This window comes from Malaclemys terrapin, chromosome 24 (assembly GCF_027887155.1).
Source record: "Malaclemys terrapin pileata isolate rMalTer1 chromosome 24, rMalTer1.hap1, whole genome shotgun sequence".
Taxonomy (NCBI): Eukaryota; Metazoa; Chordata; order Testudines; family Emydidae; genus Malaclemys; species Malaclemys terrapin.
In genome coordinates this window covers 9,108,981-9,136,804 of record NC_071528.1, presented here as the reverse complement: position 1 = coordinate 9,136,804, position 27,824 = coordinate 9,108,981, and the positions used below count along the sequence as shown (strand labels likewise).

Genomic DNA, 27,824 nt, shown 5'->3' with positions numbered 1-27,824 from the left:
TGCTTCCACGTGTGAGCACGTGCGCGTGTGTCCAGGAACACAACAGCTCCCTTCTCCCAAGGGTGCTCTGGGTTAGATAACATGGATGGCAGCCAGGGAGGGAGGCAGGGGAAGGGTGCAGCTCCCCTCTCCCGGCTGGGGGGCGGACTGTATCTCTGGGGGAGCCGGTGCAGGAGAAGCGAAGGGCGAGCCGTGGCAGGAGGGTGTCCTGCCCTCTCTCTCTCTGCTGGGACTTGCCGAGCCTGTTTCCGTCGCCCTTGCGCGGAGGCTCGCCGCCGGGGGAGGGAGAGGGGAGGCTGCTGCACCTTTAAGAGAAGGGAGGACCCCTTTGCCCTTAGAGAAACCAGGAAGCATCATACGGGGCTTTGCATATACAGTTACAGTAGGGGCAGTAACACCAGAGAGAGAGGGAGAGCTGGCCGGGAACTGACTCCAAACTCCAGGCAGGCCCCCCCCCCCACCCCCAGCCCCGCCACCCCCAGGACCAGCAAGGTAAGACTGGGGGGGATCGGGCTGTCTCGGGGGAGGGGAGGTGCTGAATCAAGGGGATATTTCACCCCTCCCCCTTGCCGCCCCCCCCCCCACCTCGAACAGGGAGGCTGCCTTGGAAGGAGGAAAGTCCCCGCTCCCCCTGGCGTGTGCTTTACTTTATCCCCACCCCAACTTTATAAACCTCGGGATTTTTTTTTTTTTGACATGTGGGGGGGCTTGTCCGAGAATTTATAGCAGCTGAGGGGAGAGGGGGGGGGGTTGCAAAGGGAGGGGGCAGAGGGTGAGCAGCGCGCGCGTGTGCGGGGGGTGGGGGGGATTCATTTTCTTCTCCATGTTCCAGGGAGGGTGTTTTTAATCTGCCTGCCTGTCTCTTTGCATTTGGCAGTTGCAAGGCTGGTCCAGGGTGCTGGGGTTGCACTGAGGCCGGGGGTAGTTGCAATATGGTCGGGGGGGGGGCAGCTGGGGGGGGTTGCAAATAACTTTGCGGCCATGCAGTTAATGCAGTCCCCCCCCCCTCCTCTATTCTCTGCTGCGTGCATACGTTGTACTTGGCTGGGCTGGTGCTTCCTGGGGGGGGGAGTTTTTTGAGGGGGGGCTTGCAAGCAAATGGGGGGGGAGACTCGCCAAGAGGGGTGGGAAAGGAGGCTCATGGGAGTTGTAGTTTCCCCGCCCCGCTCGGCCTTGCAGGTGCAATGGGGCCTCGGACTACAACTCCCAGGTTGCCCCGCGCCAGGCCGGCCGCCTCCAAACCAACCCTGGCCGGGAGGTGTGTTGATGGGCGGGCGGCCGAGCCAATGGGAAGAGGACCTCCGCCCCTCCTTCCCGCCCGGCTCCGCCTGGCCAATGGCGGACCGAGGGCGCTGCGAGAGTGGGGGGCGGGATGCGGAGGCGCCGCCGAGAGTAGCTCGGCCAGCGGGGCAGCGCCCTCCCTCCCCGGCACTTCCGGGCCTCCCCCCCGGCCCCTTCCCGGGCAGCCCGGCCCGGGGCGGAGGCGGGGTCCCCGGCGCCGGCGCCCAGGAAAGGCCGCGGATGCGGGGCCTAGTGTAGGCCCAAGCCTGGGTGGTGTCCGCAGGGCTCAGGCCCGGCCTCCTGCCCCCACCCCCAGCTCAGGCCTCCATTGGTCGCTGGCAGCCCGGGGAGGGGTGGGGTGTGGCAGGCGGCCAGGCTCCCGCGGGGAGGGGGCCGGATTGCGGTGGGGCTTGGCGCCCGGCGGAGGGGTGGGGCCGCGGGCAGGGCGCGGGGGGGGGGCTTGCCAGGGTGGGGGGCTGGGTCCAAGGTCGCCCGCAAGCACAAGGCCGCCCCAGTGGGGGGGGGAGGGGAGCCTGCTGGCCGGCTCTCCCCTCCCTTGGCGGCCACAGCAGACGTGGGGAGGCAGCTCCCAGTGGCACCAGGCTGCAACTTGCAGCTGGATAATCCCCCCCCCCCCTTGGCGTGTTAAAGGGGGGAGCCCTGGGGGGGGGCACACGACAACACCCCATCAGACTGGCTGTGCACAGATTCATCCAGGAAATGGCACCGAGAGGAGAGGAGAAATCGCTCTGCCAGCCCCCTTGGAGCTGTGGAAGTCTCTAAGCTGGCAAGTTGCTGCAGAGGCTGGAATGTGGAGACCGAGCCAGTATCGTAAAGGCTTCAGCATCACTAGCTCGGGCTAGTAGGACCGAGGGGCTCCTCTACCCCGGCCCGGGTTCAGGGCCTTCCTCCTCCTCTGAAACCACAGCTAATCCTTCAGTTGGGGATCAGAGAGCTAGAAATCAAGGCCATGCTTTGGGCCCCGAGCCAGTCTAAAAAGCTCTCCCATAGAGGCCAGGGAATATAGCTGAAGGTCATTGCACGCTGCCCATCGTGAACCACCGGCTCTTGTGGGGCTGATCCGTTAGATAACAAGTGGGTGAGTTGTGGTGACCACCGTTTGGAGCTGATGGTTGGTTCCTAGCTAGCTAGCTGGGGAATGGAAGTGCTGCTGTCTGTTCTCGGTCGGTAAAGGTTTATACTGAGACCATGGAAAAAGGTTGAATGTGAATGTGTTGAACTTGTATGTAGCTTACAGTTCACAAGATGTTGGACCTTTCTGTCATTCTTCTCAGGGATCTTTCTGCTCCCAAAGTTTGTGCGTTAGCTCCTGCTTGGTCTAATAAAATGCATCACATTGAGGACCAATATGGCTACCTACATCTCCTCCTTACTACAGCATTTTTAGCAGACTTCCCAGTGGTTCCCTGGAGGGTCCATTATTTCCAAGCCGCAGCCTGGACAGCGAATAGTCCTGATTCCCTGTAATGGCCATTTGGCAGGATTTATAGCTGGTTCCTGAGTTAAACTAACAAGATTACCCACCTCTCTGCTAACTTTCTGCTATTAAATGTATTATTTATATTGTTCCCAAAGTGTATTAGGCACTATATGGACAAATAGAGAAGATGCCTGCACTGAAGGGTTTCCAGTCTAAGTCGGTAGAAGGATGAGGATTGGGGGTTGTGTGCAGTGCAACAGCAGAGAAGTGGTTAATTCCGTGATTTTTGTTAGTACTTTGGTTGAGGAGATGTGACAGAATATTACAGTTTGTTTTGGATTGAAGAAACAACCTCTGGTCATTTATGAGGGTTGATTTGGAGAAAGTGGCAGGTTTATGAATTCCAGCAGTTTGCTTACGGATGTTGTTTTTAAACTTTTTTTTAAGTCTATGAATGGGTTATTGGAGAGGTGCCATTGCTGTTTGATATTCGTTCTGGTCATTGTTCAGGCTTGCTCTGGGAAAAGGAGGAGTGCGGCGGCACAACCCAAATGTGGATGAGGTGGTGGGATTTTTCCACCATGCCTTAGCTGTGCCTAGGAAGAGTTTTGCAGTGCTGGAGTTCTAATAAATTAGTGGATCAAAGTAGTTCTGTGCTTTGTGCTGAGCTGTGGGTCTTCCTGTGGCCTTTTTTGAGCTCAGAAATGCACCCTGTTGCGTTGTGGCACAGGGACCTGATAATACTTAACCATACTCTGTACTTATTTTTCTTTGGGGGAGGGATAGCTCAGTGGTTTGAGCATTGGCCTGCTAAACCTAGGGTTGTGAGTTCAATCCTTGAGGGGCCATTTAGGGATTGGGGGCAAAAATCTGTCTGGGGATTGGTCCTGCTTTGAGCATGCGTTTGGATTAGATGATCTCCTGAGGTCCCTTCTAACACTGATATTAAGAATATTAAGGGCATGGTTTTCAGGGATGCTGAGCACTGGAAGATCCCATTGACTTTAGTTGGACTTGGGGCTACCCATAACCTCTGAATGTCAGGCCCATAGTACCTTACAACTCCAGTACTGTACTAATCTGTATGAATGTGAATTGAAGACTGAAAGTTTTTTTTCTTTTCCTTATGGCTATGCTTTTGCAGCCATAAGTAACTGCATTTTGTTAATGAACCCCAAAGCTCATTAATAAGTTAGAAAGTTTAAAGTTGAGGCACCTTGGCCCAGATCCTCAAAGGTATTTAGGCTCCTAACTCCCACTGATTTCAGTTGAAGTTAGGAGCCTATGTACCTTTTGAAGATCTGGGCCAGTGTTACCGTTGAGCTGTTAAATTAGCATTTTGTTTACCTAAGTGGTTATTTGGGTGCCAAAGTACGCATTTTAGAACGCAGTTGTAGAATTGAACATCAGAAACACAGTGCCCGTGTTTGAAATTTAGGCCCCCAAACTTGAAAATCAAACCCAGACATTTGAGACGTGCAGTTGAATCTTGATTAAAAGTGACAGTCTTAGGATGCTCCATTTATTGAACGTAAAGTCATCTGTGACAGACGATTAGACTTCCACTTGTTATCTTGCTAATCAAAACAATAAACAGTCTCCCTCAACTTTGGAGAGACCAGCATGTCTTTGTAATTAAAAGCCTTTTGATGAGCAATATTTGAGAGAGACAGAAAATTAACATCTTGGATGGTGAGAAGTATTTGTGCCAAATCCCATGACCTTTTGATCCGAAATAGGATTTTTTTTCCTGTTCAGAACTCTCTTCTGATTGGTCACATCGCCAGCCAGCCAGTAGTGTGTCCATGCCTTCACTACCTGGACTCAGAGCATCCCGCCAATCTTGGACCAGCTCCAGTAAGGTGTCAGAACAGGAGTAAATCAGGTCAGACAGGCATTGGGATTCTATACAAATACCTGAGACAATTATTTGGTTTCTCCTCATGCTCCCATATAGTATCTTGATGCTGCACATAGTCTTGCATCACATTGTCGAAAGCCCAAACGTTGCAGCTGGATTCTGGAGAAAGGACTGGATAATGTTCTTAGCTGTCCAAAAGGCAATAGTCTGTTCTTGTGGAGCAGGGCATAGGGTGATCCCTTGTGGAGTCAAAGAAGAATTTCCCCCCCGAAGACCCGGTGCATGATGTGATTTTTCACTTTCCTCTGAAGCATTAGGCTTTGGCCTCTGTTGTATTTGGGAGACAGGACCGTAAGTGGGTTCTGCTCTGATATGATAGGGAGTGGAACACTCTACTAAAGGGACTGCTCTGGTATGGCTTTAGGTAGGAGACAACTAGATTAGGGGAGCTAGTGGTCTGCTCTTATATGGCAAGGAGTGGGAGACGGACTCATGATGTGTTCTAGTATAGCTGCAGGTGGCAGAAAGGACTTGTCAATCCTCGTTCCCTAATGGCAAAATGCCCCGGAGTTCCCGGTGGGTGTTTAGCACACACTTCCATTACTTCTTTTCTTTTTCATTTTTTCTTCCCATGCCAACTGTTCTTTAAAGCCCATCAGAGTCATGGTCTGAAATTCCACAAAGTTATACCTCGGTCTCTGCAAGGGCATGTAACGCTCCTTTCACAGCAGATCATGCATGTGGAGCAGTGCCGCCCAATGTATTTTAACACCATCTATTGTTCTGATTGTGCTCTTAAAGTCCTGATTGACATACCCAGCTATTCCCCACTGGAAACCAGGAAGTAGACAACTTCCCCCCCCCCCCCCCCCCCCTTCCTGTTTCTGAATGCATCTCCAGTCCAGTGCTTTGCAAGTCACTGGAGCTTGGGCTTGTAGCTACAGGTAGGTGTTCTCTCCTTACCCAAAGTCTCCTGCCTCAACAGCATTCCAACAGCTGTTCAGCATTCCCTTCTTTTGTAGCTATACAATCAAGTATTTTGCTGGAGGAAAAAAATGTTAATGGCAGGACACCGTTCCTAGGAATTTATTTTATGGCATGCTTACGCCTGGGATTCGTTTTTGCACTACTAGTAATGAGCAATAAGACCAGAACTATTTGCTTATCCACCAACCAGGCATTACATAAGTGCCGATCCTGCCCTGTGTGCTTTGCTTTGTCAGTAAACCTAAACCTTCGTCTTTTTATTTTTTTCCTTCCTGGTGTGGAAAAGATTATTGGCCTTTGAGGCAATCAAAATAACGTGAGGCCTTTAAACTCTAAAGCCAGAGAGAGCAGGAAAGGAAACGGCATGCGTATTTGAGGGAGGGGTTTGGTCCAGGTGGAGGGGAGTAGAGATGATAAAATGGTTGCAGTTTTGAAGATGCTTGATTGGGCCTCGCAACCGGAGGGCAGTGGGGAAACTGGGTATCAAAGTATATTCAAAGCTAGCCTTAATATGTCTGTTTGCAAGACAGAATAGTAAATGTGTGTGAGATCACGTGGGGGTGAGAAGGTAGGGTTGTGTGAATTGAAACGATAATTTGATTAATTTGTAGACAAAACAATAAAGGATGGAACTGCAAAGAAGTGATTCAGGAGTGAAGGGGACGAGTCCTGAGGTGCCCAGTTCTGCAGGTTGCTCGAGGTTGATGCTCTGGGAGGAGGTCTGGTTGCACAATGGGAGTCCTGCTTGAGTAAGGAATGCAGGATTTGGCCTCAAATGCCTGGTGTCCACTCGTGCCCTATCTTCCAAGCAGTTAGAACAGAAACATGGCCTCTGTCGGAGGCCGTATCCTCACCCTGTCTTCAAGTCCAGATGGAAATTTATAGACTGACGCCCCCTCTCCCCCACCATGTGCCAGAGTCCCTCCATGGGTCCCTGCCAGGTGAGGTCAAAGATTCCTTCCTAGGTGGTGTGCTGGGGAGTGGGTTACCACTGGAGCCGGTTTTATTTTTTTAATGGCGATTCTTCAGGCTGATGCCAAGACTATTTGGTGTCTGGGCCGCGTGTTGCCCGTTGAAATTTTGTTGGTTGTTTTCAGGTTTACAGAGCCATCAAGACCCAACACTTCAACTCTGCCCTTAAAAACAGAAGCCCTCACATCGTAACCAATTCAATTCCAGGCTTTCTCCCTTGCCCCCCACCCCACTTTGCAAAAATGGTGAAGTCTGAGCTTTCCTAAGGGAGTTAAGTGCCCAGAGACAATAAGAGTTGGACATTTCAGGAAGTAAAGCTGTCTTTGAAAATCCTATCCGAACTGTGGTTTTGTAGTGATGCATTCTGGTCACTTTAAATATTTCCCTATTAAAAATAAGTAATCTTAAAATCACCACAATCTGTTTGTTTCTTTATGGCAGTACCAGAGCAACTTAGGGGGAGGAGAAAGCCCATTGGGCTGTGATAGGCATGCAGATAAATTTGCTCTTGGCCTTGAGAGTTTGATCCAGCAGTGAAAAAAAGACCTTCCATTAAACCTTGTGTATGGGGGGAGACCGTCATTGATGTCTGACTGTTTGAATAGTGTACTATTGTAGTGTACCAGCAAACATACCCCCCCAGGTTTGGTACACACACAGGTCTTGATTGTATTGCTGCATATATACATGCATCAAGACACATTCCTGTGAGATTAAATGTGGTCCCTGATGACACAGGAGATAATTGGCAAGGAGGTCTGGGTGGAATAACCAGTTAAGACAAACCTTGCAACACAGAAGTTTGCCCTAGTTTTTAACGTCAGTGGTTAAAACAGCCGTGTGTTGACAGCGTAGAATCATCCCCATGTGTCTCCTGTGCTGCCCTTCGGTAGGTTAGCTGGCTGGGCTGGGTTGTATTTAGCCGTGTTTAGGGCTTGCTCCTTCTGCTATCCCTTAACTGAAGGGTTTTCTTGTCTTAATGTATGATGTGCCATACTGGGTCAGACCACTGTTATCTAATCACTGTCCTGCTTCCGATGTTAACCAATACCTGACACCTCAGCAGAAAGTGAGCTGCCCCAATGCTTCACTGTAACACATGTGGGTACTTCCTGACCCCCCGCAGTACTCAGTATGTGCCATAAAGCAGGAGGATTTGATTACCCCATGTTAGTTTGCATGGCCACAGATGCTAATAGCCAGTCCTTTAATAATCAACTATAGTATTTTTCTCGTTCCTATGGCAAAACATTCTAACCATGTAGGCCTTGTGCTGAGATACATGGAGCACCTGCAACTCCTCTAGAAGAGTTCAGAACATCTCAGGGTGAGGCCCCACATCGAGCGATATTGCTTCTTAGTCTGAATTTGCTTGTTGTCATTGTCAGGGGTCCCCTTGCCATGGCCTTGTGGCACAGCCAGAAAATGGAGTGGATCAGCTTTCACTTTACCATCCACAATCTTAATTCTCACACTCATCCCTTCTGTTGTTGTTCATTATTATTTGTATTATGGTAATACCTAGAGGCCGGAGGCGCTGGGCATTGTACAAACACACGGAAAGAGATAGTCCCTGGTCCCCCTCCCCCAAAGAACTCAATTTAAATAGAGGAGGCAGACAAAGGGAGGACAACAAAGGCACAAATAAGTGAGGTGACTTGCCCAAGGTCACACAAGAGTCAGTGGCAGAGCTGGGAATAGATCCCAAGTCTCCTAACTCTCAGTCCAGGGCCTCTACCAGTTAGATCACACTGCCTCTGATTTTTCTAGTCTCTAAACTAAATCCTAGTGGTTTTTGTCCCTCTCATCAGATGATGAATCCAGTCTGTTTAGCTTAACAAAGAGAATGTTAAGGGGTGGCTTGATCATAGTCTGTAAATACCAACATGGGGAACAAATATTTAATGATAAGCTATTACATTCCATCTAGCAGAGAAAGGTCTAACACGGGGGTTCTCAAACTGGGGGTCAGGACCCCTCAGGGGGTCGTGAGGTTATTACAGAGGGGTCGCGAGCTGTCAGCCTCTACCCCAGACCCTGTGTTTCCTCCAGCATTTATAATGGTGTTAAATATATAAACGTGTTTTTAATTTATAAGGGGGAATGCGTTCGGAGGCTTGCTATGTGAAAGGGGTCACCAGTACAAAAGTTTGAGATCCACTGGTCTAACATGGCCCTGTGGCTGGAATCTGAAGCTAGACAAATTCAGACTAGAAATAAGGCGGACATATTTAATGGTGAGAGTAATTAACCATTGGAACAATTTACCAAGGGTCATGCTGAATTCTCCATCACTGACAATTTTTCAGTCAAGATTGGATGCCTTTTTAAAAGTATGCTCTAGGCATTATTTTGGAGGAGTTCCCTGGCCTGTTTTATTCAGGAGGTCAGACTGAATGATCACAATGATCTCTTCTGGCCTTGAAGTCTCTGACTATCTCGCTCATCTTCTACATCCATATGACTAGGGCCCTACCAAATTCACAGTCCATTTTGGTCAATTTCACAGTCATGGGATTTTCAAAATAGTAAATTTCATGATTTCAGCGATTTTAAATCTGAAATTTCACGGTGTTGTAACTGTAGGGGTCCGGACCCAACTCTGAAGGCAGCAGCGCAGAAGTAGAGGTGGCCTGGGATGGTATTGCCACCTTTACTTCTGCGCTGCTGCTGGCCGGGTGCTGCGTTCGGAGCTGGGTGCCTGGCCAGCAGCTGCCGCTCTCCGGCCTCAGCTCTGAAGGCAGCACAAAAGTAAGGGTGGCAATACTGTGCCCCAAATACAATAACCTTGCAGACCCCCCCCCCTCCCTCCCATGACCCTCTTTTGGTTCGGGACCCCCCCCTCTGAGAAGCGCTGGTCTCCCCTGTGAAATCTGTATAGTATAAGGTAAAAGTGCACAAAAGACCAGATTTCCTGGTCTGTGACGTTTTTTTCACGGCCGTGAATTTGGTAGGGAAGGAATTATCCCCTTTTATAGAGGTTTTCTCTGTTGAGTTGTCATGTGATGTGTATTTACAATTTCCCAGTGCCAGAAACTGAAGGACAAGTAATGAATCTCTTTGCTGGTGGGCTGTAGTGTCCCTAATAATCTCCTCGCTTACAATGAGGAATCCGAGCCCTATAACATCTTATTACGTTCAAACAGAACCATTGATACCAGGGAGTCAGTTCAATTTGGGTAGCAATTGTCTCCCTGTTTCATCCCAGCTCTATGCAGGGGGAGGTACGGATCCAGGTCGCCGTTTAGTCAGGGAGAGGAAGATAGACATTCTTTCTTGTGGAAGTCTCAGTGATTTGGGGGAGAGCGTGGCTGGAGGAGGGTTGGCCCTAATCTTTTATTCTTAATAGAGCTTTTGACGTGAGTATCTCAAAGAGCTTTGCACGCAATTGTGTGTCAGAGGTAGCTGAGTGGTGGGGTGCCTGTCTGATAGATGAGGTACAGAGGGAAGAAGTGACTTAGGGTATGTCTACACTGCCATTCAACCCCTGCGGCTGGCCTCTGTCAGCTGACTTGGGCTTGCGCTGCGGGGGCGGGGTGTAAAAGTGGTGGAGATATTTGGGCTTGGACGGGAGCCCAAGCTCTGGGACCCCTGAGCCCAAACATTTACACCACAATTTTACAGCCCTGCGAGCTGGCGTGGGCCAGTGTTAGAGACACCCTCCGTGACAGAGCTGGGAGTAGGAGGCCCTGATTCCCAATTCTCTGCTTTAACCACTCAGTTGCACTGCCTCTCCAGCACAAACGGCTGGTCAGCATGTCCCAGAGTAGGGCGGTAAATGATATCCGTTTACCTGGAACTTTGCTAAGTCATCCTTCAGCTGTTTTCATCTTTGACACAACAATAAAAGGGGGGGGGGAAATGTGAATGCTAAACTTGTAAACAGGCTGGCTTGTAAAATTCAAATCAGTGTCTGGGGATGCCTTCTCTCAGCTCTCCGTAACTTACCCGGCTGATGAGGCATGGCCGAATTACCTCCTAATGCCATGTGTTTCCAGGAGCTCCAAGAAACTGGGTGATGCTCGGTATTTGCCTAATGCTAGAGGTGCTTTTGATGATGGTTTTTACCTAGTGCTGGGAATTGGCCGAGAGCTGTCTGCCTCCTGAGTTGAAGTTCTAAATCGAAAGAATTCAGATGCCAGAACAACAGACTGGAGTTTTTTGTCTGTGCCGATTTTAGATGCAAATGTCCCTGACCAATTCAGATGCTCTGCCAAATATATCAGCCCTAGACTGGCTTCTCTGAAGGCACACACAGGATGCAGCCGTTTCTGATCTAGGAAATGGTTGACGATTTAAGGAGGTTTTTCCTTGTTGCATTGGCTCTGTAGATCTGCCCCTTTTTTGGTCAATGCTCGGAGAGGAGAGCTCCGAGGAAAACCTACCATTTCACTTGGCATCACTGGAACTTCTGCACAGTACTGCGCTGTTGGAGGTGGTGTATTTTTTTTTTTTTCATAGGAAGTAAAACCAAGGTTCTTTATCACTTGCGGTCAAGCGTCCCACGACACTTGTTGGAAAAGCAGTGGGCATTAATTCAACTTCTGTCCAAACTTCAGATTGAGTAATTACTATATAATCTTCCTGTCTAACACCACCGGGGGAATTTAATGGGATGTGAGAGTCGTCTTTTCATTTTGTAAACTATTGTGTGCTGTGTACGTTCCACCCCAGAGGTGGCTGCATTTCAGTGGTGGGTATAGTTCCTGCATGCGGAGTATATGGCTTATAAAGTACTTTGGGGTAAGAAGTGACCTATAAATACAAATGGGGAGCAAGCAAAACTCTTTGTAGTTACAGGCTGGAGAATTGGTGATAGAAAAATCCAAATTTTTTTTTTTTAATTTTTATCCTTGGGCGGGTACCTGGTATAAAAAGCAGAGTCATAAAATGGGGATCTGGCAGCCCTATATGCCTCGTTGTTGCTTCTACCCTGACGTGCTTTTCTGCGCAGCAGTAAGAAGCAGATCTCTGGCAGGTCCGACCTGGGTCTGGCAGGTGAATGGGAGCAGGTGATGTGATGGACCCTAGGAGAAGTTCAGGTCACCTAATGATTTGATTGCAATTGGGCCGTGTTTTGCCATAATCTAGATATGCTGGTGCCTTCTCCAGCATCTCGTCCATTTCAGCCTTAGTCCATAGTTAACAAATCTGGGGTTTGTGGCCCTAGAGCCGTAGTCCTGTAGATCCAAACATGGCCGGGGTTTGTAAGGAGAAGAAACCACAAAATGCACCTTTTGGGTTCAGTAATAGCCCGTGTGGCATTTTGCCTTTAGATTCGCAAGTCGGTCCCGGGGGGGATTGGCTGAAAGTCATTCTCGTCTGACATCTGTTCAGACCACATGGGGGTGAGTTTGGATCCCTAGTAGGGAAGCGTTCACGTCACAAAAGCCACCACCACCCTAGGCACTAATTGCCCCCTACTAATGGCCTCAGCAGAGTGCCAAAGCCCAGCTATCCTAGGGCTGGTTCCTCCAGAACGGGGGGCATTCTGGGGTACCCATGATAAAAAGGGGGGGTAATGTAATCAGGTGACTGTGGCATGAGGAGTCAGGAAACATGGGTTCTGTTCCTGGCTCACTGACCTTGGCCAAGTCACTTACCCTCTCTCTGTGTCTGTTACCCCAGCTGTGAAACCAAACTGAGGCATACCCCCCCATTGAGATCCGTGGATGGAACAGTTCTCTCCTTGCTAAGGAGGTACCATTTATCTGTTAAACAGAGCGCGTTTCATCCTCCTACACGGTCAATCCAGTGCTTGTCACCAGCTCTGAATTGCCTTTTAATATTCGAAACCATGTCACTGGTTTCTATTGACATCCAGGATCTTCCTCTCAAGAGCATGCTTTTGTTTTGCAGGTCCACATAATTCAGATGCTTTGATGGCACTAGATTGCCAACAGCACATTCCTTTTGGGAAGCGGTTGAATTTTAATAGCGGCATGGCAGAGGTGAAACGGGCTGCTACTAAGTAGGCAAACACCCTACTTTAGGAAAGCTTCATTTCCTCCTGACTGCCATCTTCCCACTGTTGGCTCTGGGCTGCGCTTATCGAGGCCTCTGTAGAGTTTAGGGAGGATCCGAGGCAGAAAGAGATCTGCTCAGGCTTGCCCGGTAATGCTGCAGAAATTGGTGTCAGCAGAGATGGCTCATGCTCCGCGTGGCCTAAGAGCTGTGTTTCTCTCAAGAGATCGAGGGCTGCAGACATTGAGTGGGCAGGGGGAACTAGGACGACTGTTCCCTTAATATAAATGGAACAGACACGGACTTGCGTTGGGCGAGCTCTTCGTAGTGGGGGACGTGCCCAGTTCTCCACCTGGTGGTGAGGGAGGGAGGCAGTAATGTTTGGGCTTTGGGCAGCAAACGGCTGAATTTTATTTTTAATAGCAATGTCATTTTAATAATCCTCGGCAGCACTCCTGGTGCTGATAGCATGGCTGGACCTTGAGCAATAGGACATAAGTGGTGGCCTTGTGTGCCGCCTTGAGCACGTTGTGACATCTGGGGGTAACCGGCAAGCACCTTCAGCTCTCCCAGGCCGTTATTCCCATGGAGCCTTGCTCCTTAAAACCAAGTGACAATGGTGCCCTGAAGCCGTCCGTCCCTCTCATCAATGAGCGAGATGATTTAGCCCTAAACTATTGTGTAACATTGTTATTAAACAGCGGATGTGTTGGTGGCAGAGCTGGTGGCATTTTGGCAGTGGGGAAGGAGCTCTGCACTTTATAAATCAAGTGCTTTGGGATCTTCCGGATGAAGGATGCTTTGCAAGCATGCAGTACTTTTACTGGCTAACCAACCACCTGTGACTTATCTGCCTATACCATATGGTTCAGAGCCCTCGTTAGCCAATTAGATTCCTCCTTTCATCCGGCTAAACTTTAAGTGCAGGGCAATAAGAGAAAAAATTAAATGAACTCTTTTCCCAGGCAAACCTGGTCATTAAACAGAACGATGTCAACAGGTTTAACTTGGACCCTGGCATGACATGGGCATGTCACTTGAATTCACAGAATTCCCATAAACTGCTGCCTCCAATGGCAACCATTTTGGAATCTGTCTTAAATAAACCAATTAAAATTTGTGAGTCGTCAAGTCATGTTTCTGCCTTTTTTAAAGAGTCATTTGTCTGCAAGCCCTGAAAGAAGTTAAAATTGCCTTTCTGTGTGACAATAACTTCCCTGCGGTCACAAGTAACGGCTCAGATTTCTGAGCTGGGAAGAGAGGTATTTCTCTTCCACTTCGCACATTCCATATCACTTTGTGTATTGTCACTTTCCCTGGTTCCCCAGCAGCAGCCCGGCCTGTCTACATGAAGAACAGTTCGGCTGGTACGGCTTTCCTGGCAAAAACCTTTCGTGTGGACGCAGGTTGGTATAAAAATGTTTATACCAGTATAGCTAATGCTGGTTTGGGTTAAACAGCATAAACTGTACTGACCTAAACGCAGGGATACCAATATAACTGTGTCTACATTAAGGCTTTTACCAGCATAGCTATATTGAGTTAAAAAAAAAAAAAAAACAAACCACCCCCCCAACTGCTATGTCAGTAAAAATTTTTAGTGTCGACCGGGCTTCAGTTAGTTTCCCTTGTATGGCTCTTTTGAGGGAAGGGGTACTGCGTGACACCTCTGGGGTGAAATGTAGCATCTTTATAACGGCACATAGCAACGCAATCTGGGACAGTGAGCGTAGAATGTTGTATTCAATTGGAGAAAAAACTGCATGGGAGATTGAGGTCAGTTGCTGCCCTGTGGCTCATTCAGTCCTTAACGTGGCAGTTGTGCCTAGCTGGAAAGCCCTCAGCACACCTGTCCAGTCCACCGCACTGAGACCCATCAACTCATTTCATACAGGTCACTGAAAACCCCATTGCTCCGTGATGCCTTACAGTGGCTACTGACATGGGATGCTTTGCAACCTGTAAAAAGCAACAGAGGGTCCTGTGGCACCTTTAAGACTAACAGAAGTACTGGGAGCATAAGCTTTGGTGGGTAAGAACCTCACTTCTTCAGATGTAAGACTTGAAAAGCTTATGCTCCCAATACTTCTGTTAGTCTTAAAGGTGCCACAGGACCCTCTGTTGCTTTTTACAGATTCAGAGTAACACGGCTACCCCTCTGATACTTTGCAACCTGTAAAGGTGCAAGTCTCCCTACCCCATTGCTAATCCTCTGCCTGCTTTAATAACCTTGCCATTCAGAGTCTCTGAGTAAGGGAACCGCGTGTGTGATTTTTGCCAGCTGTTCAGAAGAACGTAGCAAGCGGTATGCAAGGTAAAAAGCCTTTGTGCTGTTGGCCGAAGTTTTATAACCAATGCTGCTGTGAGAGAGAAGCTGTTCGCTCAAGGATAACGGAGGATGCTCGCTGGCCGGGTCGGGGGAGATGTGCTAGGAAATGTATATGTTTTTTAAACTCCTTCACGTTCTCAGCGGCTGCAAATTTGAACCACAGCTCAACACAAAAGGCATTTTGTCCAACTCGAATAAGTTGTGAAGTGTATCACTTTCCATGCCAAGGCTGGGAAGTCTCATGACCCAGCCACCATTCCCGCACTATGCTGTCGATTGTCCCGGCTCCCAAGTTGTGTGGGATTAACCCTTGCTTGGACGGTTGCCTCGTGCCCCAGCTATGGCTGGGCATGACAAACCCTAGTTGTGTGGGTGCTGCAGGCTGGCTGGCCAAAAGATTATCGCCCAAAGCTTCTAAATGCTTTACCCAGCTCAAATTCTCTCTAAAAGGGAAGGGGGACAGGACCTCCCTCCAGCATCTAATGTGGGAAAATCTCTAAATTTCATTTTTAGGACCAGGCCAAAACACACTCGCTCAGCGGGATAGCAGTCTGTCTTGCACGTTTGGCACTTCCTCTTTTCAAACACAGAATTTTGCCCGTAGTCACCCACTTGTGGGCCCCCGTCAGTCAGCGGGGTTGCATGATTGTAAATTAGGCCAATTCCATGTATTTAGGTACTCTGTAGCATTTGAACACCTTACCATTGCTAATAAACATATCCTTGCACAGCAGCCTGAGAGGAAGGGAAGGAATTATTTACCCCCGTTTTACAGATGTGGGGGGAATATGAGGCACAGAGCAATGAAGTGATTTGCCCAAGGTCACCCAGGGAGTCTGTGGCAGAGCCAGGAATTGAACCTACATCTCCTGTGTCCCCATTCAGGGCTTTAACCACAAAACCATCTTTCCTCCTCCCTTATCACTGCACTTCGTCTCAAAAACCCATGAGCCCAGAATCTAGGTCAAATTTTGTGCTTAGTTTTAACCCCTGCAACCATATTTCATCCCTTGCAGCTGGTGTCGGTTCCTTCCAGGCCAGGAATATTTCAAACCCTGTAAAGCGTCTGCATTTTACATGCCGTGAGACACCACAGCCCAGCTGATCCGTGTTAGTGGCTACCTTCTAATGGATGTGATTAAGGGCCTGCTCCAGCAGCTCCCATCAGAGTGAATGGAGGGACTCCCAATTACTTCCTTGGATGGGTGCACTTGCACCACGCAACTCTGGGATTTTAAAGCCGGTTCCTGCCTTGCTGCTGTTCAAATCGATATGTTTCGTTAGGATTGAGCCCTTAGTGAACGTCGTCCGCAGCGAGCGCTCTCAAGCGCCAAAAACTTCCATCCAGGACCAATTTTATTTTGTCCCCCACTGACCCATGTGGGTGTAACTCAGGACCTCAGGGCGAGGTTTGAGCTGTTCTTTGAGCTATTGGAGTGAGAAAAAAGGTAGCAGGATTTTTTTTAAACGGGGAAAGTGTAGCAAAATCCCCTCCTCTTGGGCTGAGATCACTCATGGAAAGTTTCAGCTTGAAAGTGCTGCTGGGGAAGTTATGAAAAGTAGGCGTGTGCATGTCTGTCATGAAGACTGTTTTGAAACCTTATGTATTGTGCCCGCGTTGCTGCCTACCACCACTATAACATAGCGCTATCAATGGCTTCCCTGTGTAGTTAGTTCTGTACCGGACTCCGCCACTGATTCATTATTTCATGTTGCACAGGTCACATCCCTTCTCTGTGCCTTAGTTCCCCCTGCTCGGGTGCCCCACGGCCGGCCGCGTCGGCTGCTGCTGGAACAATCTGGGGCCAGCGGCTCTGGCAGTCCCTGGGGCAACTGGCTCTGGGGACTGCCCAAGCAGCGGCCGGTGTGGCTGCTTCCGGCGAGCCACCTGACCAGCAGTCTTAGGGGTGCCCTGGGGATCGCCCGAGCAGCAGCAGTCCCAGGATGGCTGGAGCAGTGGCCCCGGGGTGCCTGGAGGCCATCCCGAGAGCGGTCCCTGGGAGCAGCCGCAGGAGGGCAGTCAGCCCCAGGATTGGACCCCCCGGAGTAGAGTGACCAGACAGCAAGTGTGAAAAATCGGGACGGGTGGGGGGTAATAGGAGCCTATATAAGAAAAAGACCCAAAAATCGTGACTGTCCCTATAAAATCAGGACATCTGGTCACCCCACCCTGGAACAGCAGGGCCCCAGAAGTAGAGATTTAGTCGGGTATCTTTTGTAAAAGTCATGGACCGGTGAATTTTCATTTATTGCCCATGCCCTGTTCATGCCTTTTACCAAATAGACCCGTGACTAAATCTTAGCCTTAATTATGATTGTTTGTATTATTATAGCACCTAGAGACCCCAACTGAGGTAGGAGCGCTATTGTAGCAGGCGCTGTATGTGCTTAGCGAGAGCCGACGCCTGCCTCAAAGAGCTTTCAGTCTTAACAGGCAAGACAGACAAAGGGCGGGAGAGAGGAATTATTCCTGTCCCTGTTTTACAGCTGGCAAACTGAGGCCCAGGGAGATGAAGTGACTTGCTCCAGGTTGCCCAGGGACTCTGTGGTGGAGGTTGGAATCGAATGTGGATCTCCTGATTCCCAGCCTAGTGCCTTAACCGCAAGACCAAAACGCTGCCGGACTCCTGGCTGGCAGATCACTTGAGAAAGTAGAAAGGGTTTGAATAGCTTTGTCTAACTAGCCTCTAATAATGCTAGAAAGAGGCATTTCGCTTGGAGAATAACGTGTGAGAGGCAGGCGGATCAGGCCTTTTATAGAGCCGAGCATGCTGCTGGCGCTTCCTGGGCGTGCAGCTGGTGAACTGGCAGAGCGGGGCTCGGGGAAAGGGGATGGGGTGGCACAGGTACAGCCTGAGGCTTTATAGGGTCCGGTGTGAGCTAAGATGGGTGGGGATCCCAGCCCGCTCCCAGCCCCTCCACTCAGGCTGCCAAGCCGGTGGAAAGGCTGCGGGGGGGGTGGGGTGGGGTGTGTGTGTGGGTGTGTGTGTGTGTGTGTGTGTGTGTGTGTGTGTGTGTTGGAGGGGTTGCGGGGAGGGGAGAATGGAAAGTGCTCCACTGAGGCACCCTGCTTCTGTTCAGTGCATGTGGGCAGAGAGGCGGGGCCCACGGGCACTACGAGTGGCACTCCCTTGGCAGCGCAGCTAAAGGAATGGGGGTCGCTGCTCAGCTGCACGGTGGCCCCCTGGGATAGGACGGGTGGCCCCGTGGGTCGCGCACCGGGCTGGGGACGTGCCAGGCTTGGGTTCATTTCCTGGTTCTGCCAAAAGCTTCCTGCGTGACCTCGGGCAAGTCCATTAATCCATGCTGTGCCTCACACCCCCACCCGTCAGCCAGGCTAATGCCTGCCTCCCAGAGCGGGGCAGGGTAAATCCAGCCATCACGGTGCCCGCATGAGTCCCCAGCTGGAGCAGAGAGAGAGACTCCATGCGAGGGACGATTCATAGGGGCAAGAGGGATTCAACTTCCCCGACCCATTGGGTCCGTGGCCTCTCTGCTCACCTTGCCAGCTGCTCTTGTGGCTACTACAGGAGCTGGGCAAGGTCACCGCACTCATTTCAGCCGGGTTACAGAGGGCCGGTGCCCTTGGTTCTGCTGCATAAACTTCAGCTGCTTCCACAGCTCCTGGGGGATGCCGTGTGGTGATGGCCGGCGGCACAGGGTGGGGAGCCGGGGAGGCCCAGAGAACAACGGGGTCTGTCTGTGTCCAGCAGCCTCGATCATAGAATATCAGGGTTGGAAGGGACCTCAGGAGGTCATCTAGTCCAACCCCCAATAATGAATCCCCTTCATATCCATCGAGTCCTGTCTCTCGTCTCCCCCAGGGAACCCTCCTAATTCCACAAGCATTTAAATCCCCACTGTGCTCAGGTCTCTGACCTGGGCTCGTCATCCTGCAGTGGGAGCTTTGGCAGCAGATTGGGAAGGTTTTGTTATTTCCCTGTCCCTACAGGCCAGTGCCGCGGCTGCCTGTGCCCTTCCCACGGGGTGGGACGTGTTGGTGCGTGTGCCCGAGGCTTGCTCAAGCCGTCTCGCTCCTTCCCCAGCAAGTCCTTTGTGAATTGTTCCATGAGTTTCTCTCTCTTTTTCCAATCGCTTCCCAGACCTAGAGCGACGTAGCAGGGGATCTCTCCGAAGGAGACGGCAGGGTGGGAAGAGCAGGAGACCAACCAAGCCTGTGACCGTAGAAATGTTCAGTGCAAAGAGGACCTGGGGGCCGGGTGGGTGCATTGGGTCTCTAGTCTGAAGGCTGCATTCATGTCTGGCACATAGATTGCCCCATGTAAAGGCCAACAGACAATAAATAGGACCCGTGGTGGGAGATGCTTTCGACAGTCCAAACGCCTGTTAGCAATGAGAGGCTCTAGAACTGATCCTGCTTTTTTTTTTTTTTTTTTTTTTTTCTCGTCTCTTCCCAGCCCTTGGTGTTGAAAATGGCTGGTGGCGTGGACGGCCCCATCGGGATCCCGTTCCCCGATCACAGCAGCGACATCCTGAGTAGCCTGAATGAACAGAGGAACAACGGGCTGCTGTGTGACGTGGTCATCTTGGTGGACGGTCAGGAGTTCCCCACCCACCGCTCAGTCCTGGCGGCCTGCAGCCAATACTTCAAGAAGCTCTTCACCTCAGGGTTAGTGGTGGACCAGCAAAACGTATACGAGATAGACTTTGTGAGCGTGGACGCCCTGTCGGCCCTGCTCGATTTCGCTTACACCGCAACCCTGACCGTCAGCACTTCGAACGTCAACGAGATCCTCAACGCCGCCAAACTGCTGGAGATCCAGGCGGTAACGGAGGTTTGCACGGATCTCCTCGACAGGAAGATTCTGGCCAAAAATGACCAGATGGATTTAGTAGATCAAATTGATCAAAGGAACCATCTCAGAGCAAAAGAGTACCTGGAGTTCTTCCAGAGCAACCCCATCAACGGCCACCAAGGCAACTTTCCATGGACCAACGAAGACTTGAGAGACCTTCAGAGACTGAACTTCCAAGGGCAAGAGGACGAGGAGGAGCCGGATTGCAACGGCATGGACTTCTACTCACAAGCCCCCCCAAACGAAAGACCAAAGGTGAACGACGGTGACCCTGACAGCAACCATGCCATGTGGCTGAAAAGAGAGGAAGAGGAGGCCCCGGGAGCCTTATTCCCACCTTCCCAGAATGGACATTACAGTGGACACGGCCTGACGGCACAAGGAGAAGAGGAGGCAGCTCTGGACCAGCAGGAAGCCAGCAACTCTCCCAGCTTCGTTCCTGGGGGAGCGGAGGCGGAGGAGGCTGAGACTCGAGAGGTGGACGGTCTGGCCGCCAGTGCCCTGCTGCAGCAGATGATCAGTTCCGTGGGACGGCAGCAGCTGGGTGAGGACGACCAGAAGGACGACGACGGGGTGATGGATTATTACTTGAAATACTTCAGCAGCTCTCACGAGAGCGACGTGTATCCGTCCTGGTCCCAGAAGGCGGAGAAGAAGATCAGGGCGAAAGCATTCCAGAAGTGCCCCATCTGTGACAAGGTGATCCAGGGGGCTGGCAAACTGCCCCGCCACATCCGCACCCACACGGGCGAGAAACCCTACGAGTGCAACATCTGCAAAGTCCGATTCACCAGGTGAGGGGCAGCAAGGGCGGCGGAGGGGTATTGCCCAAGCCAGCTCGCAGCTTACGGGCATGGGTGGGCGTGGGACGGATCAGCCTTGCACAATCCCCCCCCCCACCCCCCGCCTGCAGTGAGTCATTTCCTTTTTGATGGGCAAGTGACGAGTGATTTTTTTTGGGTGCCCGGTTTGAGAAACCCTGACTTAGAAAGTGCTGAGTTAGCCACCCTTCTGGAAATTGGGGGGCCCTTCCACAGTGTCAGGTGCCCCGAATCTCTATAGTCGCTGATAAATCTTGGCCACGCCTGGGATTTGCAAAGGGGGCCAATGGGGGGTGGGCATCTGGGGGAGCTTTCCACCCCATGTCATTTCCATCCTTGGGGAAGTAGGTTTCTGTGGCCAGCGGGGGCTGTTTAATGTAACTAACCCTTGAGAAATGACCCCATCTAAAGACTGAGACATCCAGAGCCTGGTAACTGGAGGCAGAGTTCGGCCTGTCCTCTGCAAACGGCCCTGAGGAGAGCTGCTGCTGCACCTGCCTGGTGGTGCTGGATCCGAGGAAGGGATCGGGACTGTCTCTCTCTCCCTCCTTCCCTCCCCCCATTAAAAAAAAAAATCAACTTTTTGTGGCCCCCTAGAGGCATGGGTCGTTTCAGTCCCATTCCTAATCCGGGTCTGCCTGCGCCTCCCTCTGCCACGGGTGTGCCGAAGAAAGGGGATATTGTTCGAGTCCCTCTGGTTCACTTTAGTCCATGTGCTCCAAGGAGCCTCCTCTTTTCAGTCTTCACGTCTGATTGCGGCGTGAGGCCGGGGGGTTCCGCCCAGATCTCTCCGCACTCTGCCAAGCGCTTGTGTGGGCTGGCTGACAAAGAAGCCAAACAGCCTCGCCCGCCCAGCCTGCTTTCTGCTTACGCAAATAGCCCCGGACTCGGGAGCACCAACGGGGTTCGAGTCCCGTGTGGAGCCTTGGGGGGGGAGGAGCGAGCCAAGAAAACGCTGAGCTCATGGGCCTGATTCTGATCTGCCCCCTGCTGGTGTAAATCAGGAGTGCCTGGGTAAGGCGGAGCAGCAGCATGGGTGAGAGCGGTAAGTGGGCGAGGGGAGAGGACGCATCACACCCAGCTCTCCTGGATTTCCATTGAGCGGGAGCGGGAGGAGGAGGTGCTGAGCCCCTGGCAGGATCGGGCCTGAGTCCCACTGAAAGCGAAGGGAGCTGCACCTGCTGGAGCGGGAGCAGATATGGCGCGGCGACCTGCCCGGCCATGCAGCGGGGAGAGGGCCCCGCGCTTGTTAGCTGTGGCATGCTGATAATGCAGTGGCTTGCTGGGCTAGGGGACCAGCTGCACCACTACTGTAACCCGCTGGGCCAGCTCTAGGCCTGGAGCGGGCCAGGCATTGGCCCTGACCGGCGGGCAAGAGACGCCTCCTACCCCTGCCAGTGGATCTGCCAACAGTTATCGAAAGCAACGCGTCTGTGGTATGCATGGGGGCGTGTGTGCATGCAGTACGTGTACACGCGAGTGTGCGCTCACTGACCCGTGAGCCAACCCACCTCCTTCTCAGAGGTGCTGTTGAGAAGCCGGAGGATGCATCTGTCTCCTGACAGGTTGAAATGCAGACGGCCACTGTCTTGTTACTAGATCCTGCCTGCCTGCTAGCTACAGAGTGTGCGGGGGCTTGAGATTGGTGGGAACGCAGTGCCTGCGTTGCTGGGGCCAGTTTGGAGAAAGATTTGATACGGGGCAGTGCAGCCCCATTGCTTTTTGATCTCTCTGTCCTGCCGCACGCCTGTGTGGCTGTATCTCTCTCTCTCTCTCTCTCTCTCTCACACACACACACACACACACACACACACACACACACACACACACACACCCTACATATATAAACAAGGCTGGCACATAATGCTCTAGGCCAAGTTTCCAGACTGAAATCCAGGACGCCCGTTTGTGCCCACATCAGCCCCCGAAATCAGGACATCTCTAGCCTGGGCTGTCTCCCGGTAGCAAAGATGCCCTTTAATTGCAGACCCAATGTCACAGCTGTCCCAGGAAGACCTGCTGTTCCACCCTCTGTTTACGACTGCAGTTTGTTGACCTCAGAAATGCTAAGAAATAATGACGTGTTGCCGCTCCCCTCCTGCTCTGCTCGTCTGACTTGTGCCTGTCGGTCTTTGCCAGACGTTTCATTGCTCAGCGTGGGGTCCCGAAGGCTGGGGGGTTGGTCCAGCCAGCCCAGGAACATTTGTGTCTCTTGCTTTTTATTGTGGTTCTTCCTTTCAAATGAAGGTGGGGAGAGCAGCTGGGTTCTGCTGCCTTCCCTTTGACCTCCTGAGTGATGCCACCTTCAGGGCTGCAGCCTGGATTTCCCATGAACCCCTATGGGTGCTGAGTCACCATGTGCTTTCCTGTGCATGCCTCCTGCAGCTTCCCCTGCGCTCCGCCACTCCCTTCGTTAAAGAGACGGGGCAGGTTAAAGCTCATCTGTTAAAAAGAAAGGTCCTTATCTGTGCTAACAGTAATAATTAATAATAACAAATTGTCCGTACTATGACAGCTGCTAACAGATCAGGGATCCGGTTATGCAGGGCCCGCTATAGACACAGGGTGAGAGACAGTCCTTAAAGAGCTCACAGTTTAAACAGGCAAGGCGGACAGAACGGGGGGTCAGCAGCAGAACTGTGGATACAACCCTAATTCCCTGAATGCCAGCGCAGTGCCCTACCGACTGCCTCTCTGAGAACCCCATAGATTAATAAAACGGGCACTTGGAAATAATCTAGTTTGCTCATCACCATTTATGCTGTTTGTTTCCCTTTCTCTCAGCTTGGAGAATTGCACCGGGCTAGTCAATCTGACGTTAGTTTCTAGTCAATTTCATTTTCTGGGTTTCCTGCACTAGCCCAGTGAGGAATGTTGTGGGGGTGGGGGGGGAATCATAAAATCATTAAAAAAAAATTCTATTACTATTTGGTTTTTAAGCAACCCTTTTATTTTTCAAGTGATGATTCCATTTTGGGCTTAAACCATCTTCCTTTAACTGGAGCTAAGGCAATAACCGCTTAACCCATTGCGAACCTGCAGGGTGGCCTTTTTGAAACCTCTGCCGATTTCTTCCCCTTTTGGGGCCTGTTCAAAGACCAGCTGTTGACTCACCCTGTGCCCCTCAGTTCTTCCGAAAAATGTTCGGCAAAGCTCCACGGTTGCGTTGGCTCGTTCTACTCCGCAGCAGAATTTTCACCCGTGTATATTCCCCTCATTTATCATCGGCATGGGATAGGGCCCCGTTGTGCTAGATTGCTGTCCGACACCGTACAAACCGTGCCCCGAAGCCCCACCAGGATAAGCAGGCAGCTCCAGGAAGTTGTGTGTGTGGTTTGTTTGTGAAGATTAGCGCTGATGAGCGGAGGCGTCTGTCACTGCCAGACACGCTCACGCTTACCAGGGGAACGGGGATAGGCGGCGTTATAAGGACCTACGAAACATTTTCGAAGGGATCTAAATTCTGTCAGAGCCGGAGCCAGACTCTAACTAATGGGGTTGGGAGAAAATTTCCCGGGGGACAGCGTATCCCGTAGCTGTCGAGGGGGGGAAGGGGAGTTGTGGAACCATTCTCGAAAGCGGCTGATGTCGACCGCAGTAGGTGACAGGGTATTGGGCTGGATGGACCCACGCTCTGCCCCAGTCGCAGGGCCGTCTCCACGGCCTTGCTGCAGGAACTGTCAGCACATGGTTCACGTGCGGCTAACTCTAGTGGGAAGTTTGGGGACGTGGACGCTCGGCCACCAGCTCACACCAGGCGGTGGCCCCCTCTGCTAGGGGACGGTTCCATAGCCCGTTCTCGCAGGGCTGAGTCAGCTCGCTCCCTGTGGGAAATCTCCCAGCCCTTAGTACAACCAGCCCCGAGGGATCATGGTGCTGAATGTACAGGGCTTCCCCAGTCACCATGTGTCTGGGGGTGGGAGGGTTGCTGTGTGGTGGGGTTGAAGGCTCCACCCACCGCGTTCAGGCGCAGAATCCCCACCCCCTCCCTGACTCCGTCTCTCTCTCCCGTGCAGGCAGGACAAGCTGAAAGTTCACATGAGGAAGCACACAGGTGAAAAGCCGTACCTGTGCCAGCAATGCGGGGCTGCTTTTGCTCACAACTACGACTTGAAGAACCACATGCGTGTGCACACTGGCTTGCGGCCTTACCAGTGCGACAGCTGTTTCAAGACTTTCGTCCGATCCGACCACTTGCACAGGCACCTTAAAAAAGATGGGTGCAACGGCATCCCATCCAGAAGGGGGCGCAAGCCCCGGGTCAGAGATGTGAGCGGCCTGCCCGCCCCCGCAGGGAACCCCGAAGACGGAAGCTTCGAAGCTGGTGGCGAGAGACAAGAATCACAGGAGGACACCGAGCAGAAAAACGGCCAGGAGCAGCACTTTGAAGATAGTTCTAACAATGAAGCACCAGGAAGATTGAATGTAGCGGAGGGGTCGTCAGAGGGTAAAACACAAGGACTCTCCTAAACCAAAAAAAAAAAGAAAAAAAAAGTGTCACAAAATCTAGTTAGTACTTTCCTCCGATTTCTCTTTAAAATATTTCTCTCCCTTTTTAAAAGATATATATATATATGTTTCCAATCTTCCCACCATAACCAGTCCCATGGGGACACCTCGAATAGCTAAGGACCTTTCGTTGGAAGGCCGATGCTTAGGAAGTGTGAGATCGGGAGGGTTGAAAGGTTGGTCTAGAACATGGAAAGAAGCGTCCATGCAAATCCAAAGCTTTATTTTGTGTCCAGACACACTTTAAAAAACGGCAGAGATGCATCTATTTAAAAAAAAAACCAGAACAATTCCAAGAGGTGAATAGGTTCTTCCTGGACAGTCACTACATTCCGTGCCTCCGTCTGACTGGATGGGAAAGAATTGAGTGCAGCTTTCTCTCCATTGGAAAGTGAGAGCTCCTGAGGCCTGAGATGGTCTTTTGTTGATCGGGGATTTGATTCTGCCGTAGGGAGTTCAGATCCTTTCTGGCCTGATGCTGAGCAAAGTTGGCTGAACTCACCTGGTGCACAATTTTTATAATGATAATTGGGGGGGGGGGAAACTGATGATATTTTACATATTCATTTTTTAAGAATGATTGCTCCCGCCACGTAGGTGGGCGAACAGAATTTTGCAAGGCTGCTCCGAGCTGCCTAGATGCCAGGTGAAACTGCGACTCTCCCCAGGAGGTTTAGATTGGCGCTTCATTCCCGACTGGGAGGCAGTTTAATCCCGGCTCTGCCACAGAATTGCTGGGTGACTTTGGGCCAAGTCGTTTTCCCTCTCCGGGGCGCAGCTCCCTCAGCTGGAAAATGAGGCAAATGCTGTTTTGTGTGAGGTTTGGGAAGTGCTTTGAGATCTAGGGCGTGCACGTTGCGATAAAGGTGCGAACTCCTTCTCGGCAGATGAACTGGCCGGTTAGGGGTTACTACATGAGGGTCTCTTGGACAAAAACGGCAGCCCTCTCTGCTCTGTGCAAAGATCTTTGGGGCCCTTTGCCTGAGGATGTTTGCAGAGCCCTTGGCCAACGTTCCCCCTCACCCACCCATTGGGCAGCACATGTTTATGCCTCACTCTTGTCCTCCACCCCAGAGGTGGCTGCATTTCCATGAGTGCGGTTTGTAATGTGTTGTAGCATTAAAGGCCCTGTTTTAGTAAGATAGCCTTGTGGCTACCAAACTTCTCTCTCCCCAGCACACTGCAAACCCTGCATCAGGCCAGAACCTGAGCAATCGAGTCAAATTCCAGGCAACCTCAGATGGAATGGGCTAGTTCTGTACTTTGATGACTTACTGCCTGGTCCCGTGCTTGGCAAATTGTGCCCCAATAGGAGAGGAGCAGAAGGTAGGTTTTTGCTAGATCGGATTGTTGCCTCCTGAATCCGAACCTTGCCTTTCAAGACGCAGCAATTATTCAATTCTCTCTGTTGAGTCAGACTCTGATACTCCCCTTCCCCAGAGCTGAAGCTGGAGCCCCCTCTGAGATATGGCAGGATTCTTCTTTATCTTTGGGCCTGCTGGGAGTTAATGATCAGCAACTGACAAGATGGGGCGGTCAGTCTTTTGCCACCCTGACATGGAATGGACAGCGGCCATGTGACCAAGCTCTTAGCACTTGTTACAGCAGCTTTCACCCCAAGATCTCAAAGCACTTCATTAGATGGTTCTATTAAGTAAAAGAATCTCTCAGAGCAGGGTAACCCCCAAGATTTTAGGAATCAAATGAGAGCACCCTAAAAGCAGTTAAAACTTGAGTTTTTGGGGGATTTTTTTTTTAAAGGGTTATTTAAGGTCTCCCTGAAAGGCTTTGGTGTTGGGGTTTGGAATTTATCTCCTCTGGGGACCTCAGGCTGGGTCATTAAATGCACAGGCTTCTGGGAGGGGTAGTTCTCCATCAGACGGGCACCAATGTATTTACTGTCCTGCGGAGGCAAAGCGGAATGTATTTATTTGAATAGCGGGCACTGAAAGACTGGCTCGGGGGATGTGTACAGAGCTAACGTGGTGGGGTGGAGGAGACGGGCACCGGGGCTGACCGCACCTCAAGCCCCGTTGTCCTTTCCTTGCTGCGGTTACTAGGAGAGCGCCCGAAGCTTCACCCAGCGCCCGGTTTCAGTCCCAAAAAGATGCGGGCGTGACCTGTGTGTGAGATGATCAGAATCGCAGGCCACTGACTCCTTGACACGAAGGGGTTCAGGGCCTAATGCTCGGTTACACCAAGGCCTTTACAACCGCACAAAAAGACCTTGAAAGTGGCTTGTAAATTACTCCCACTGTAATGGGGTCTTCGGTCTGGTCCACACACAGGGTTTTGTACCAGTATAACTGTTTCAGGTAGGGGTGTGACTTTTGACTGAAGTAGTTATACCAGTACAATGCCTACTGTGGATACAATGATACCAGTATAAAGATATGAGAAGGGAAATAAGCAACACGGGTATAAGCCTCTTTCTACCAGTAAACTGCATTCACATGAGAGGGTTTGTACCCCTTTAACTCTTCCGGGACAGGTAAAGGGGTCCAGTGCCCTCATGTGGACACTGAGGGTTGTTGGTGGTTGCTAGCCAGTCCCAGCCCTGTGATCTGAAACATCTGACATGGGTCAGTCTCAATCAATCCCTATTCCCCAGCTATATAGAGAGTCAAGTATACAGATATAAAGTAAATATTGGTGTGAATTACCCAGCTCCTCAGCTTAGCAGAGTCTAGAAAGGGCACCTTTCAGCCATTCTCCTGTTTTTTAAATGCACAGTTCAAAATGAAAAGAGATTCTAGTCCTTTTATTTTGAAAGCACTTTTTAGATTTTATTTTAATTTTAAAGTGAGAGCAGGTTTGGCCGAATGTAAACTGGAGAGGGAGT

General features: G+C 51.0%; 1 protein-coding gene across 2 annotated transcripts; it reads left to right on the top strand.

The window, feature by feature from the left end:
* The first annotated feature begins 462 nt into the window (after positions 1 to 462).
* ZBTB7A (zinc finger and BTB domain containing 7A) lies at positions 463 to 27,824 on the top strand. 2 transcript variants are annotated; one of them, XM_054013281.1, is made up of 3 exons: positions 463 to 492; positions 19,254 to 20,446; positions 24,490 to 27,824. In XM_054013281.1, exons 2-3 carry the CDS (start codon positions 19,269 to 19,271, stop codon positions 24,941 to 24,943), a joined length of 1,632 nt encoding a protein of 543 aa, XP_053869256.1. In that variant the 5' UTR covers positions 463 to 492; positions 19,254 to 19,268; the 3' UTR covers positions 24,944 to 27,824. The 2 variants fall into 2 exon arrangements, with proteins under 2 accessions (XP_053869256.1, XP_053869257.1); XM_054013282.1 differs by lacking the exon at positions 463 to 492 and adding an exon at positions 1,836 to 2,380.

What these genes read in the sequence shown, in the direction of transcription:
- ZBTB7A (XM_054013281.1), top strand. Translation starts at nt 19,269, where the DNA reads ATGGCTGGTGGCGTGGACGGCCCCATCGGGATCCCGTTCCCCGATCAC. An exon ending in TGCAAAGTCCGATTCACCAG is followed by an intron (nt 20,447 to 24,489) that starts GTGAGGGGCAGC and finishes TCTCCCGTGCAG; the next exon opens with GCAGGACAAGCTGAAAGTTC.